The following is a 13,581-nucleotide window of genomic DNA, read 5'->3' as shown; positions in this document are numbered from 1 at the left end:
GTAAACACAGGCTAGGACGGGGACGCCACTCGGCACAGAAATATGTGAATTTTTATTTTTAATCTTAGCAAAATTATCAGGGAAAAAATGTCATAACGTTATATGTTGAAACCAGTATTATAGAGATCAGTTACCTGTTGATTGGTTTGAATACTCGTTTGACATTAATTTTGTTCTTGAAATTTGGTAGTCATTTCAGATAGAATCTTGCCACAGGCACAGCTATTATGAACGTTTTTTTACCATAGTGCTGATGATGTCATGGTGCTTTATCAAATTGTATATATGTTTTATTGCGTGTTATGTACTTTATTATGTTTGACTTGTGGGGGCGATTGCCCTGCCCAAGATTTGTATTATTCAGCCGCCTCGTGTTGATTTCATCAGTTTAAAGGGTAGCTCAGGGCAACTGCACGGCCGGTAGCTGAGGGCAGCTGCCCGGCCGGTAGCTGAGGGCAGCTGCCCGGCCGGTAGCTGAGGGCAGCTGCCCGGCCGGTAGCTGAGGGCAGCTGCCCGGCCGGTAGCTCAGGGCAGTTGCCCGGCCAGTAGCTCAGGGCAGTTGCCCGGCCGGTAGCTCAGGGCAGTTGCCTGGCGGGTAGCTCAGGGTAGTTGCCCGGCCGGTAGCTCAGGGTAGTTGCCTGGTGGGTAGCTCAGGGTAGTTGCCCGGCCGGTAGCTCAGGGCAGCTGCCCGGCCGGTAGCTGAGGGCAGCTGCCCGGCCGGTAGCTGAGGGCAGCTGCCCGGCCGGTAGCTCAGGGCAGTTGCCTGGCGGGTAGCTCAGGGCAGTTGCCCGGCCGGTAGCTCAGGGCAGTTGCCTGGCGGGTAGCTCAGGGTAGTTGCCCGGCCGGTAGCTCAGGGTAGTTGCCTGGCGGGTAGCTCAGGGTAGTTGCCCGGCCGGTAGCTCAGGGTAGTTGCCCTGCCGGTAGCTCAGGGTAGTTGCCCTGCCGCCGGTAGCTCAGGGCAGTTGCCCTGCCGGTAGCTCAGGGCAGTTGCCCGGCCGGTTGCTGTAATATAAATCCACAGCGCAATTCCCTGAAGAATGTACTTGAGGGTTAAAGATTTTTCACTGATTTTATATTGCTTTACATCGATGTAAATATTTGAATAAAAGCAGCAAACACACACGCACACGTAGTCAAATTAGACACCTGTAGGCTACATTAATTAGGTGTATTGTCGGATTTTCCAATACCATATAGCATCAAAAGAACCACTTCAGCTAAACACAAGAAACAACTGGTCACAATAACAACATAACAACAGTGTAATATATAGAGAGGGAATGACCCTTTACAGTTTACAGTTAGCTTGATCATTCTTGTCATGGCTAATTACGTATACCGATTGTATTTTCAGCAATGCACTTGTTAAACATTTGTTAGTAATGATTTCCAATCTATCTCAATGCCACTAAGACCTCTTAACTCTGTACGACTCGTATTAAACTCTCCACGTAAACTTTGATTTCTTATGTTTAACGTTTGTAGTTTGGATCGTATTGTTTGATCTGAACAGGAGATAAAGTATGATCAGATAAATCACGTGTGGCATTACATGTTCACTTATCTGAGACTCCAAAGTTTAAGTACAAATCAGAATCGCGGCAGTACCCCTACACTTACCCAGATTGTGTCAGGTAAAACTAAACATAATATGTATACAAGTGTGTAGACTGCTTCTCTAAATAACTTTTTTTAAGCTGGTCAGAGGAGCAACAATTAATGAGAATATGTTTGACTATTTGATTAAAAAAACTTGAAAAGATAAATCCAAAGAACATCTGGTCCTATTGAGGAGATGATTTCAACATCGCTCTCCTGTGGAGACAAATACTCTAACTAATCTACAAATTCAAAAGTTTCTTCCTACAAACAGAATGTTCCACATTTGGAATATTAACCTTACTTTGTGTCGCAGTCGTTCTTAGTGCTGCATGTAACATTAATAGCTTTTGTATTGATAGCTTTTGTATTTAACTCATGGTAATCTTTAAAGAAGTATAAGTTGTAAGCAGAGACCAGTTTTTATTTTTTAAACGCCAACGAGATGAGGTGGGTGTACTCTTTCGCCCTACAATAGTTCGGTGCACCCATGGTGGTACAACATTCCCATCACAATCCCAGCTTCCATTACAAGCCATACCGTTTGTGGTCTATATTGCCTAAACTACCTAAAATTAGGTCAGAACAAGATATGACATTGATGTGGTTATATGCATACTAAGTTGTAAATATAAAAGTTATCATAATTTATGGAAATCTGTATTATTGCCTAATAAACTGATACAAAATATAGATACAGGTATGAGCATATATTATGTTAATAAAGGACATAATTTTCGTATACCCGAAAGTATCTTGAGTTTGAGCCGTGGCGGGGCTTCCAATTGTTGAATGATAGAGTTGTTGTGAATTAAGCTGCGCTTTCAAACGTTTACGAATTAGGCGATAGGTGCCAGTTTATATTTATGTGTACTACCACCCAATGTTGACTATTTATCAATTCAAATCCATTCTTTTTATCAGTTGATACCCTCTCAGAATACGTCCAACTGCTATTCAAGTAGCTTTCACAGGAAATATATTGAACACAGGAGCACATAATCCTACTATATCTTGCACAATGAACTGCAAGAAGCGTTTACTGTATCTGATATATGTTTTTTTCATAACGGCACCTGGGTTGACAGGTTCAACTGTAACTTTACTACATACGGATGACAGATATTTAAGGGAGAGCGTGACGGATTAAAGGTTATGCTAACGGATTAAGAGTTATGCTGACGGATTAATGTTTACGGTGACAGATTAAGGGCAAGAGTGACGGATTAAAAGCTATGGTGATAGAGTAAAGGCAACTATGAGGATTAAAGGCTTTCGTGACGGATTAAGGGTTATGGCGACGGATTAAGGATAAGGATGGCGGATTAGGGTCTCTGATGATGGGTTAAGGTTTATGGTGACGAATTAAGGTTTAAGGTAACGGATTAAGACCAAGGGTGACGGATTAAAGACCATGCTTGTACTATAAAATCACCCAATAAATTCGGTTAACGTAAACTACCAGAGTCAGTCTGCTACTGACTGTCGTTGTGTTCACATCGGTGGACTGGCCTGGCTAAGACAGTCACCACCAATACGAGTTACTCTCAAAAAAAAATTGAAATGTAAAGGAATTCATGTATTACTATGAAGAAGAAGTTAGCTTTTTGTAACCCAGAATATAAATGACAACACAGCTACAAGTCATATTTGCGGACACACAACTATCAGACATTTGAATTCAACTGTGAGGAGGGCATTTCCAAGTTGCAAATATACAGTTAGACATTTTGAAACAACTTTGACAGACCGATTTGAAAGTTTATTTTTAAACACAAGGTTGATTTTCTAAAAACTGAAAGTTGTTTTGACTATGTAGTTTTGTTACAATCATTCTGTGTCATTCTGTATTGTTTCATAATGCTACTTTGAAAACCAGTAGAAAAAATATTTGAATCTTGTTCACCAGTATTATGCTAATCTTCTCCTGCCATTGTTTCAAGCCAGAGACAGTCCGGGATTTTTATGTGTTTATGTAGTTATGGGGGCCAATCCTCCTTTCAACCTACAGCAAGGCCACAGTGGGATGCACTTCCTAAATTAGTTTATGGTTCTGAACCCTGTGTCCATATTCTCGATTTTTAAGAGCTATGGTGACGAAATAAGAGTTATGACGACATGTTTAGGGCTATGGAGACGGATTAAGGGCAACGGTGAGGGATTAAAGGCTTTTCTAAAGGATTAAGGGTTATGGTGGCGGATTAAGGGCAAGGATAATGGATTTAGGTTTATGGTGACGGATAAAGGGCAAGGGTGACGGATTATGCTACACGAGGCTCCTGAGATCAGCAATAAACATCCACTGGTCACAACACATTACCAACAAGGACCTGTATGCTGGACTACCAAAACTGACTGACAAGATCAGGACAAGGAGGTTAAAGTTTGCTGGACACTGCCTCAGAAGCAAAGAAGAAGTGGCTGACCTGGTTCTCTGGACTCCCAGGCATGGGAAAAGGAGGCCTGGAAGACCCGCAGCAACATACATTGACACCCTGAGGAAAGACACTGGCCTTGAAGTTGATAGTCTGCTCCAAGCGATGAGGGATAGAACCACATGGACTGCCATCACGACTCGAGACCGTCCAGTCTCGACATAAGCAAGCAAGCAAGCAAGCAAGTGACGGATTAAGAGCTATGTTGACGGAATAAGAGTTATGGGGACAGATTTAGGGCTATGGTGACGGATTAAGGGAAACGGTGAGGGATTAAAGGCTTTTATCACGGATTAAGGGTTATGGCGACGGATTAAGGGCTATGGTGATGGATTAAGGGCAAGGGTAGCGGGTTTAGGGGTAGGGTGGCGGATTAAGGGCAATGATGACGGATTATTGTAAAGGGAGACGGATAAGGGTCTTTGGTGACGGGTTAACATTTATGGTGACGGATTAAGGTATATTGTGGCGGATTAAGGTTTAGGTGACGGATTAAGGGCAACGGTGAGAGATTGAAGACTTTCGTGACGGATTAAGGGTTGTTGCGGATTTAGGGCAAGGATGGCGGATTAAGGGTAAGGGTGACGGATAAAGGAATATTCTGACAGATCAAGGGTTATGCTAACGGATTAATAGTTATGCTGACGGATTAAGGGTTTTGCTGATGGATAACGGGTTATGGCCACGGATTAAGGGCTATGGTGACTGATTGTTTCATTTCACAAACACTTTACAGCGAAAACGACGTCTTTTTCAAAAGCACTTTTTTGGAATCTTCCGGTTTCAATTATTAATTTGTGACAACCGGTTCTGAGTTTTATTATTGCCCTACGTACGTCAAGTCTCTTAATGTTTGCAATGTATTTCTCAGGCTGATAATGCTTGTTCAAGGTAGAAAGAAAGGGAGGTTTTGAATATTTTTTCGAATAGCGCAATGCCAGTTTTCTAAACATATGTCTTGTAGATGTTGTCGTAACTGCGTGGTGACTGTATCTATATGGTAAGGCTTCGGGTTCAGCCATATATGTCCAAAAGAGGAGTTGTAGTTAAGAGGAGAATTGGGAACTTTCCCGGTTATGATGGAAGCGTTACTTCGAGAGACATACAATACAGTTCTATACGGAGAACATGGTTGGATTGCCCATGTAAAATATCCTTAACTACAACGGTTTTGGATACATATGGCTGAACCCGAAGTTGTTATATCTAATAAAACAATATTGTTAAAGTTGTGAACAATGTCATATAAAGCTAGGTCATGTGATTTTTTTTCCATATGCGCTTTAGTTTTGTGCCAGTTTTTGTTAATTTTGTTTCTTCTATATTTTTCATCTTTGCGTTTTGCGTACGCCTTCATGTGTGTGTTTGACGTGCTTTGTGAAATTTTGTATTGAACTTTGAATACTGTTTCAAGGGCTAACCCTATGTAATAGCCTTTGGCTAGCTGGGTAGCCCTAGCTATACTTTTTATAGTCGAATAGAATCAAATCTATAAGTTATAAGTATAAGATACTACAGTAGGAACAGGGCCTGGCGAACAATTGTTTTGATAGTCTCTTCAGCACCGAGGAAAATGTTCAATCATTAACTCACCCGTAGCAGTACCTGCCTGATTTTCTTTTGCTCTCATGGGCAAGAGTAATGTTGTTAGTAGTCTTCAGATAGTTTGTAGTGAAAAAATACACACTTATAATGTTGATGGTTAAAGTATAACATAATGTTTTAACGAAAAAGTATGTTTTATTGTTTTATTGCCACTACTTATCATAGGCAGAATTGTAGATAAGCGCAACATTTCTTGAAAGTATACATTGTTAGCTTTCTAATGATCTATATCTTTATTGGGTTATTATAAAGCAAACTAACTTAAAATACGCAATATCATACATCATATATGTTAACTCGTCAGAATGTATATGACCGACAATGTCAATTTTTGTATTTCACAAATTTTCTTTATATTAAAATCAGAAGCAGTACATAGACAACGTAGTGACGCACAGAACTTAAATGACGCCTGCGTTTAACATAAAAATAAATTGATACAAAATCATAAATAAATAACTTCTTAGCCAGTTTGAAAAATTCATTATCCGCGAATAATGCAATTATACGCAACCCTGTATATATCAGCTACAGTTAATATGTAACTTTAGTACCCATTCATTCCCAGCAATGCTTATGTCAATTCAAGAGTGTGCTGCTGGGGAGGGTGTGTCGCCACAGTATGTAAAATGGCCACAGGAAGTAAAATACCTACATGAAGTAAAATGACCACAGGAAGTAGAATGCGTACTGGGAGCAATATGCCCCTAGGAAATGAAATACTCTCAGGAAGTAAAATGAGCTCAAAGAGTGTAATGTCCCAAGGAAAATAATATGCGATCAGAAAATTGAAAAGGCAACAGAAGATAAGAATGGCCACAGAAAGTAAAATGCCAACAGAAAATTAAAATTCCCACAAAAAGTTAGATACCCACAGGAAATAAAAACGTCCAAAGGAAATAAAAAGGAATTTTGAAAAAGAATATTGTAACTGTGGGCCACCGTAGGTATTGTGGGCTGAGCATTCAATCATTCACCCTCTCTCGATTTCTCATTGTCACTCTCACAATCCATGGACGAATTTTCGGAACATTCAATGTACACGTAGTTCGATGCAGAAAATGAAACGCTCAAAGGAAATAAAAAATGAATAAGATAAACATTGCACCTTTGGCCACCGTAGGTACTGCGTGCTGAATATTCATACATTCACCCCCTGTCTTTTTTTCTCCCTCTTAAAATCTAAAGAAGACTTTTAGGAACATTCAACGTAGTAAATAAAATAAAAATCAATGATAACATATCAATGGAAAGTCCCCCCAGACTACTAGTAGATGAATTCTTGTCTCCCGTTGAAGCCCCGCCTCTAACTGTCGCATCCTTCCATCCCGGGGATGATGATAGAGCTCTGGTACATGTATTATGGTCTCCTACCACAATTAGGCTGTTCCATTTGTTTACATGTTAAATTACGCAACTTGTATGACCACCAATCCAATAAAGGAAAAGTCTTGAGGAGATATTACGGTTTCTACTGTGAGCACACTTGTTCGTGAGGCACTAAAAAAATGTCAAAAATCTGACCCGGCGAACAATATTTATGGCATTCATAACTCTACTATCCACTATGTTCGCAAGAGGACCTCTTCGGCCGCCAGCCCCTGACCGCATCACTCAAAACGAAAAAGCCGTACACGTACGACAATCACTCGGATGCCGAAACTTTCCAACCTAATCGTGGCAGTAATACACAAGCTTTCATCCCAAATCCGTTATATATCAGGTGGGGTCGATTAAAGACAATTTATCATCCACATGAACACACCCTGTTGGAGCCTATTCATATTTTAAACCACGGATTGTTGAGACTGTACACTAGGAGTAATACAGGCACGAGATCATATATTCCTTTTCCTTTATTCCTCATTTTAGATGAGGTTCACAGCAGTCCTGGTTCTGCTAGTAGTAGTGACACTACTCGCACCAGAGACTGTCGGATGGAGACGGCGGCGGCGGCGGCGGCGCAGGTGCCCCTACAGGAACTGCAGCTGGTCCAGCTGGAGCTCCTACAGTAACAGCTGCTATGGTTCTTGTCGGGGCAGTGGAACGAGGACGTCCACAAGGTACGTCACTGTTGCTGCTCGGTGTGGAGGCGCGTGCAACGGAGCAAGCACGAGGACCAGAGCCTGCACTGGGAACTGCAACGGTCATGGATCATGGTATTCAAGTGGTGGTTATTGCAGGTGCAACAGTGGGTACACTGGGACCTGCTGTCAAACAGGTAATGCCACTCAAACCTCAAACATACTGAACAGATCATTTACAGAAAAGCGGAGATTATGTTCGCCTGTCACTAAAGAATATTAGATAAAACCTGACTGTATATATATTTGAAAAATTTAATGCGACAGTATCATTGTAAATATGTATCTAACATGTGCATTTGCAGGAACCTGTCAAACCTTTCTCGCATATAAATAAATATTTTTACATGAAATACACCGACATTTCAGACACTAACTACTGCACAGGTGACGTTTATGGTAGAGTTATATCCTCACAATTGAAAATAAACCAGCCAATCGATACTTTGGCACATCTGTTAGTCCATATTGTCTCCTTTCAAATTATGCTTATGATGAAAAATCGACTTGCTGTTAATGTTAGGGCTTCAAAACATACAGGGAAATGACAACGATATCAAATCTATCGATCATAAAAGAATTTATGTCAATATTAATGCTTTTACAATTCTAAAATACATCATTGAAATAATAGATAACTATATTGTTGAGTAACTTTATAACATACAGTGTCTGGCAACTTCCATCATCTATCGAAAAATGTCTAGACCTGAGTTTCGGGTTATGTGTTTCAATATTCATAAATTATGCTAATTTGATGACGTAATCGGTCAAAATCGAAGATGGCGGACCATTACACTCTTTTAGGTGTCAACAGGCTTTTTCGCCTTCAAAATCGTCACTACGTGGCATTTTGTTTACCATGAACATTTATATTAACGTTTCTAGTCTAGTTATAGTGTTTTTTGGGTTCTAAAGTGGAAAAAAGGTATTTTTGAAAATTTCAAAATGGCCGATCCAAGATTTCGGATCCCAAGGGGTCGCTTACAACACGTGACGTCATTTAATGACGTCATTTTGACGTAAACGTAGTTACCCTTTACGTAATATGTCTTGGTATACCTTAAAATCAACAATACATACAATTTTGTTTGATTCCTTTAGATTTTACGGGAATTCCCTATTTAGCCAATAAAATCACATCAATGACGTCATAATTACGTCATATTACGTCATAACGTCACAAAAATTCTAGGAATTATAAAACTTTGGGAATGATAGATCATACCGTTCAGAGTTTATGAGAACCCCCCCCCCCCAGTCCCAGATATCCCAAAAAAGCCCAGTCTGGATAGCGTCAATGTATTTCTACACAATGTAAATCAATTTGTTGTCACGAAATGGAAAATCATTTCACTTTGTGACTTACAGCATTTTTCGTCCTAAAGTTATGTTAACATTTTAGGATTGGGGTTATGATTGCACAGGGACTACAATACTTTGTAAGAATCAAGGTTTCACAACCCCTTGCATTTGCTATAGTCCATGCATGTTTTAACGCAACCTACCTTAATCACCAAATGACGTTTTGACATTTGTTGTTTCGTTTCAGCAATACGGTGCTCATCATTGGACTCGCCCCGGTATGGCAGAGTGTCATCCTCTTCCAACTATTACGGAGCAAGGGTGACTATCTCATGCAACACTGGGTACCGACTTAGGGGCAGCAGCAGCCGCACGTGCTCAGGCAGCGGATCATGGTCTGGGTCATCAGCGTATTGTGAAAGTAAGATTTGATTACTGTCTATACTTATATCTGTACACTGCGATTTATCTATACCTGTTCGGCAAATAAATGTAGTGGATCATTCTGTCCTTTTTTCAACATGACCCAAGAACCTGAACGGATGTTATTATCTAAATCTCAATCTAAGATACCTATATGCCAAAAACCAAGCAAGCACATGAGCTTTGCCAGCTTGGTTTTTTACATGTAGGAATCCAAGATTGAGATTAATTCAATGAATTTTTACTATGTAATAATGATGACAGTAACAGATAATATAATTGATATTGGAAAGCCAATCTAACGGATCAAAGAAAGATTTTTATACATTATAACAAATGCATTTTTTGGTCACTTTGAGCTCATGAGCCATGATGACAAAAAACGATGTAACCTTGTAAGATCAAAAAAATTTCTAACGCCATTATGGAAAATGGAGTGAAGATTCATGGAAGTATGTGTGTATTTCTTTGCCATTCTGTTTTTTTATCAGGAAATACATTCCATCCTAATCCCTTTGCTTAATATCCTTCGATAGGGATAAGTTGTCCTAACCTCAGCCCACCTTCGCACGCTTCGATGATAGGCCGCACGTCATACGGCGATGTCCTGACCTTCACCTGTGACACTGGCTATCGGATGACAGGAAGTCGTTCGTTAACGTGCCGATCATCAGGGACTTGGAGCGGCTCTACACCGTCTTGCAGCAGTAAGTTCAAATGAAACAATGATTTGTCTGAGATACAATCTTTGTAACGACATAATGCTGTAATGAATAATACTAGCTTTTAAAGGTTTAAAAAAATTATACAGGGGCGAATAATTCCTTACAGCTACCATTAGTTCATGATACCAGATATTAATGGATGTAGTAGGTAAGGATTGGTGTTACCTTAAAATGCCTTGATAGACCGAACACACAATCTGAAAAAGATATATATAGGTCAATGTCTGGCTTTATAGAGATTCTGTAATTAGAGGGTGCTTTTGAGGTTTGCTGAAAACATCCTTTGGAAAGGCAAATAGCGTCTCTTCCTGCCTTTGGAAAAATTAGCTTATGTACCGGCATTTGAAAAGGTTATATCATTCGCTTTCCTTTTTAGGTTTTATTGTAAAAGAAAAGAGAGACATATTCTTTGATAGCTATAGCCTTCAATATGTTTGTAAATTAAAACCTAAACTGGAGGAATTCTATAAGCTGCAACTTTTTTTGCGATGTAAATGACCGAGAATTGTAGGTGAGCACTGTTTTCCGTCTTGTATGCATAATCAATATGAGAAAGATGAAATAATGTAATGCCTTTCATGGTTTGATGATCTGGATTTCATAGGACAAAGGTGTCCGGGGTATTGTGTCTTACGGTGCGGTAACATTCATCTTAGGTCCTTGTACAATTTTGATGTCGTTGGATGTTCAAGCAAGCTTGGACAGAATCAACCTTCGACAAGAATCTTAGACAGCCTTTCCGTAGTCGTTGTGTAATAAACGAGGACATTTATGAGAAACGACAAAAAGTATGTAAGCATTTAACACTGCAATATCAAAGCATGGGCGACCGCAAAAGAGAAATAAAATTCAATGTATCCTGTTTCTTATATGATATATATAAATATTTTCCTTTAATAGAAATATACTGCTCCAACCTCCCCGCACCCACCCACGGTAGTGTTAGTGGCGGCTATGCCGTTCAGGACGTTAAGACCTTCATTTGTGAAGCTGGATACGAGCTCGTGGGAAGTGGCACCAGGGAGTGCTTGGCTTCTGGGATCTGGACAGGCACTCAACCAGTCTGCAACAGTGAGTACACCTAAGCGAATTCGTCTTTTAAATACAACATGACTGTTTAGAATTTAAGGAGAGTCGGGTGGAGGTCATTGACAATAATGATTACAGGCACTAAGGAGATATAGAATGTATGATAAGCTTTAACGGCCCGATCCGATGTGTTTATGATGCCATGAAGCCTTGTATAGATAAACTTTAAAATATGCAAAGAAAGTGGTCTCCGTAACATTTACATGTTACCTTTTGCAATTGCCAGAGCCCAACATTACTGCGTATTTTTCTTCTTTTTTTAACCTTCTTTTACCTTGGTCAATGGTCCACAGGTACTAGGCGATCCCAAACGATTGTTTTGATGAATTGAAAAATACATCAAAAAGATCAGAAAGAATTGTGATGTTAAAAAAAATCAGTATAAAGCAATACTTCCGACGCAGAAGATAAGTTTGTGCTACGAATGACGTAAAAAAATTATATTGATAGGCTTTATATTGTAAAAGGCAATTAGAACAAGAGAAGGCAAATATACGACTAGTTTATTATAAAGGACGGTTCAAACTCGTCACGTGTTAGCATGTCTTTACCAGAAATCCTTTGAGTCGACAATATTGGCTCCAACTGTACATACGAAATTATAATCATCTAGCTTTAATCTCCCGAGGGAAAGGTGTGTTTTATTTTCCCAATAGAAATATTAAACTTTTGCATTAACCTTGCAATACGAACAATGTAAACAAAATGCAAGCGTCAATTAATGTGTTTAAGGAAACGCAACTGTTAATACATACTGATTATAATTCATAGGAAAGCGATGCGCTACCCTTCAGGCGCCCCCTTACGGTTCTATCAGTGGCACCTTCTTCTTGGGTGAAACTGTCACCTTCACCTGCATTGCGAAGTATGAGCTAGTGGGGAGTAGCAGCAGAACATGTCAAACTACTCAGCAATGGACCGGAGCACAGCCTACATGCCTAGGTTAGTATGGATGCTTTGAACTGTTTTGGAAATCTAAAACAGGTTGTTGTAGATCCAAAGCTATGGATGTAATATTCGAGAGATACAAAAGCGCAAAACTTACGATGATCATTGCATGAGAATGTGTCAAAACTAAGAATAGTTTGACATAATTTAATAGACCTAGTAGATTAATTTGATCTTAGCTTACAATATATAATCCCATTTTTGGCGACGCCTCAGGGGCGGAGCCTATTGTATAGTACTGCTTTCGGTTTGCCAAATATTCTAGGATTTCTGCGAACGCATTTCCTAGGGAATTAGTTTTTGGCAACGCCTTGCAGGTATGGCCTTTTCTATAGCAAGGACGAATGCCACTGCATACGCCATAGAAAAGGCGCTAGTTATAGTATACACTTTTAGAGCTGTTTATCGATGTTTGAAATAAACTTTGTGGATGTTGCCATATATACCCATCCATCACAGCTGTTCCTCAACGTCTTAAAGTTTTTTGGTTTTTGTTATCATGAATGACATGCTTAGACTGGCTCTTCTTTTATTGTCATGAGAAAGTTTAATTTTGAAAGGTAAATAAGTCACAGCTTTAAAGAAGATGTCCAGATTTTTGCAAAAAGCAGCAACAACAATATGTCACTGCTTTTGATTGATTTTTCTTAGAAGCTTTGCTTCATTCAATAAAAAAATTAAATGCTTGACATGTTACCAACGCATAATTCGAGTTATTTTAGCTGCATCTTTGAAGCTTCGATAGACTAACATAGTAAGGATAAAGAAAGGACACAGAGACAAGGCTTTCCGTACACTGGGCACGGGAGACTTTAAAGACGGACTGACTGACTACGTGATACTGGCTATGCTGACATCAGTCTTAACTGAGGTTCCCTGCTGCTTCCTGACTGAACATGTTAACATTGCCGTTAGCATGTTAACATGTTTTTATATTCCGTTTTAACAGACAAACCTCAACAGACAGATCTCCGTAGATCGCCTATTGAGCTTCACTGTATAGCGGACTAAACCTCAAAACCTGGCATACTATTTACTCTATTTGGCCGATTTCTACTATTTTCCCAGCGATCGCGCGGAGCCTGGTAGAGGCTAAAAATTACCTGCTAACTCCACAGAACATTGGTTACTGCATATTTCTGTGAATGCCTTTGTAGTCCACTTCAGTAAAGAATGTCACAAAGGAAAACACATTTTTGGGAATCATGGCACAACGATAACAAGAAAACTGTGTCAGTAATTACAAGATTAAGTGTTCCGAGTTGATCAGGTGTTGCACTAGTACTCGTATCTTCTTGCAAGTTGGTGAGAGCGTACAATCGTATCACAGCTTTCCTACACACTGATTATTACAATATTCGTTTGAGG

At 39.8% G+C, this 13,581-nt stretch overlaps 1 protein-coding gene across 1 annotated transcript in view; it reads left to right on the top strand.

Moving 5' to 3' along the window:
- LOC136423884 (sushi, von Willebrand factor type A, EGF and pentraxin domain-containing protein 1-like) overlaps window positions 1-13,581 on the top strand; it is a 52,576-nt gene that overhangs the window by 2,571 nt on the left and 36,424 nt on the right. The window contains exons 2-6 of the mRNA XM_066412264.1: window positions 7,512-7,860; window positions 9,276-9,449; window positions 9,988-10,158; window positions 11,077-11,247; window positions 12,037-12,207. Coding sequence (XP_066268361.1) covers window positions 7,512-7,860; window positions 9,276-9,449; window positions 9,988-10,158; window positions 11,077-11,247; window positions 12,037-12,207 — 1,036 coding nt within the window. The remainder of the gene's footprint in view (window positions 1-7,511; window positions 7,861-9,275; window positions 9,450-9,987; window positions 10,159-11,076; window positions 11,248-12,036; window positions 12,208-13,581) is intronic.

The sequence above is a fragment of the Branchiostoma lanceolatum genome, chromosome 18, assembly GCF_035083965.1.
Source record: "Branchiostoma lanceolatum isolate klBraLanc5 chromosome 18, klBraLanc5.hap2, whole genome shotgun sequence".
NCBI lineage: Eukaryota > Metazoa > Chordata > Leptocardii > Amphioxiformes > Branchiostomatidae > Branchiostoma > Branchiostoma lanceolatum.
This window is presented reverse-complemented; position numbering and strand designations above follow the sequence as displayed.